Here is a 3,024-nt window from a genome sequence, read left to right on the forward strand (position 1 = left end):
CGTTTCCTGGTCTTGAAGGCAGTGGGCTTCTGGGCTAAGACCTGTGGCCGCTCTCACCTTAGGCCTCTCTGCTACTGGCTGAGCCTGGGTTCCCCAGCAGAGCTCCTGTGTGAATGTCGCCATGGAGACGGCTTGCCGGCAGGCAGGATGTGGAGTCGGTGTTGGTGACGTCCTAAGCCCCAAGAGATTCCTCGAAAATAAGACCAGTGCTCATTTTAAAAAGGGAACAAAACCTGCTTACCCCCCGGACAGGGCATGTGTGCATTGGGGTCCCGAGAAGAAAAAGCAGACCACCAGGGTGGGAAACGAGCGATAGCCCCTCTGGCCCAGTAAGCTGCTTAGACCTCGCAGCCCCTGGCCTGGCCTTTCTCTCACCACCACCCCGCCCCACCCCACCCCACCTGTAGCAGGTGTCATGGGACCTTGCTGTCCAGACTGCTCCCCGCCTGGCCCGCCGGTGCCAGTGTGGGCTGCTCTGTGCTGTGCCAGGCTGTGGTGGCCGCCTCCTTCCACTCGAGGGAGGCTACACCTCTGGGCTTAGAGTCACTGTCGAGAGCAGAGGGGCGTCCTGCCTACTGGGGCTGTTAGTTTCATGAGCTCTGGCCCCCTGCCAGACGTCAGAAAGACTTAGACTTGCCGAACTGCAGCCCCGTGAGGTGTGGTCAGCGGGCCTCTCGTGGGCCTGCATCTTCTTAGAATCCCTTCACGGATGCTGTTCCACTCGGTCTCGGGGCTGAGCTCCAGGGTGCGGGATCCCTTCGGACCAGCAGCGGGGAAAGGCGGACAGTAGGCTTTGGGCTCCGAGTTCCCCTCGGAGACGCCCTCCTGTGCCAGTGCCCTTCGGCCGCGTCTCAGCGGTGGGTCAGAGTGGTCAGGTCTTTCTGAGAACCAACGATTGTTTCATTGTTGCCACATTTCCCAACATTGGTTGCACTGCACACTCACTCCAACTCCCATAGACTGGACGGTTAGAGCCTTGATCAGCTTGACCACGCACCTAGCACCCACCTGTGCACAACATGAAAGACTTTTTCTTCAAATAAGAAACCTAAAGTTCATTTTTTTTTTTTTATTTATAGAGCTACATTTATTAAGTTTTAAATAGGATAAAGACAAAACCAATTCAAGGAGACCACTAGTGTGAAGTGTCATAACGGAATGGTGGACAGACAGCCAGAAGCTGTGTGCGTGTGAGGGCAATGGCATTGTCAGAAAAGTATGATTGGTGGTGGTTGGGCCGGGTCAGGGCCGGGCAGCCCCTGTACCAGCTTCTCAAGAAGACAAATGGCCTGCTGAACTTCAAAGCACCTGCCCCCAGCGTTTCACAGAGCCTACCTCCCCGGGCAGCACACAGCCTCCCTCCCTGGCGTTCCAGGAAGCAAGTGTGCTGAGAACAACATGATTTACTGACAGGTCCTCTCCTGACCCAAGAAACCTAAAGTTCTTAACACCCACAAGGCCCTGCTCTCGCTTCCCCACCCTGGTGAGAAATGCGCCCCACTCCCCCCCACCCCCCGACTCTGGGCCTTGCTGAAGCCAGGTTCCCTCCGTGAGTGGGTCCAGCAAAAACCCTAGGCCCGAGACACCCTGCTGGTCACCTCACACCTCCATCCCCCACCCCACCCCCGGAAGGACCTGAGTCGTCGTGAATAGCCGACTTGTTTGCCACACTGGTGTCTTGGTTTTAGAATGAGCCGCCCTCAGAAAGGCAGCAGAGACGGAATGGGGAGTGTCACCCCAGGGGACAGCATGTTTCATTCTGTCCTCATGTCCCAGAACGTTCCTTGTGGTTCCGTGTGCGCCGCTGAAGAGGAGTCCAGTGTAGGCTGATCCCAGCAGACCAAACAACTTGCTCTGAGGATCCTGGGTAGTTTTACACGCCTTTGGGGGCGGCAACCCCCTCGGTGGCATTCATTAAACAGCCCCCGTGTTCTTGTCGCTCTGGCCTTGAACTTCTGCTGGTGCTGTTCCTCGCCGAGCACATCGCCCCTGGGCTCCTGTTAGGGCATTTCTTGAGTTTGGACACAGTGACCAGTCGAGAAGAATGTAAACCCGAGCGCGTCTTAAAATAACACTGCTGAGCCCACCTGGTGAAAAACCCAATCCATAACTGGTTTCCTCTCTCCTCCAGGCTTCCGGGATGACTTCTTAGGCGGCAGGGGCGGCAGTCGCCCTGGGGACCGGCGAACAGGCCCCCCCATGGGGGGGAGTCGTTTCCGAGACGGCCCTCCCCTTCGAGGATCCGGCATGGACTTCAGAGAACCCACAGAAGGTATGGCTGCCTGTGGGGGGGAGGCACCTCACGATGAGCCGTTGGCTTGACCTCGGAAGTCACCTGCCGGCTGTGAAGGCCACTACCAGCCCCCTTGGCCACGAGCAGCCTCCTTCTCGAGCGTGGAATGGGGCCTGCCTGTGGTGCCTGGGGTTGGCATGGGGTCCCTCAGGGCAGTTGGCGTTGGAAGCCCAGTGGCTAGCGTTGCTCATTCTGCCCTGTGTTTTCTCCCGCAGAGGAACGAGCACAGAGACCTCGGCTCCAGCTTAAACCTCGAACAGTGGCGACGCCCCTCAATCAAGTAGCCAACCCCAACTCTGCCATCTTTGGGGGAGCCAGGCCCAGAGAGGAAGTGGTTCAGAAAGAGCAAGAATGAGCCTGCGGTGTGCAGAGCATTGGGCCTGGGGCGCGTTCGAGCAAGCCCGCAGCCTGGTCAGCCCCCGACCGGCTGCCCCGCAGTCCTCATTCCCGCGCCTGACACTCGTCCTCCTTTCTTACAACGGAAACAGAGCTTGTGAATGCATGTCACCTGTTAACAAGTGGTTTTTAGTACATTCTTGGCCGTATCTATCTAGTGCCTGTTTTGTGCTTTCTCTCTCCCCCCCACCATCACCACCTCTTGCCCATTTTTCCTTCTGTTCTTTTGCTCCTTGTTTCCTGGCGGCACACGGTTTTCTGTAGAGGACCGACGGCAACCCATCGTATGGAGGGCTGCTCCATCTCTCTCTCTCTCTCTCTCTCTCTCTCTCTCT

The 3,024-nt window shown here is 57.5% G+C and overlaps 1 protein-coding gene across 1 annotated transcript in view; it reads left to right on the plus strand.

Annotated features, from left to right (window-relative positions):
• The window catches only part of EIF4H (eukaryotic translation initiation factor 4H), a 7,050-nt gene extending 4,212 nt beyond the window's left edge, over positions 1-2,838 (plus strand). Inside the window, exons 6-7 of the mRNA XM_045284748.1 lie at positions 2,132-2,272; positions 2,509-2,838. Coding sequence (XP_045140683.1) covers positions 2,132-2,272; positions 2,509-2,648 — 281 coding nt within the window. The 3' untranslated portion in view covers positions 2,649-2,838. The remainder of the gene's footprint in view (positions 1-2,131; positions 2,273-2,508) is intronic.
• The last annotated feature ends 186 nt before the right edge of the window (positions 2,839-3,024 follow it).

This window comes from Echinops telfairi, unplaced genomic scaffold, assembly GCF_000313985.2.
Source record: "Echinops telfairi isolate 266 unplaced genomic scaffold, ASM31398v2 ScPeMD7_5;HRSCAF=22, whole genome shotgun sequence".
NCBI classification, from domain to species: Eukaryota; Metazoa; Chordata; class Mammalia; order Afrosoricida; family Tenrecidae; genus Echinops; species Echinops telfairi.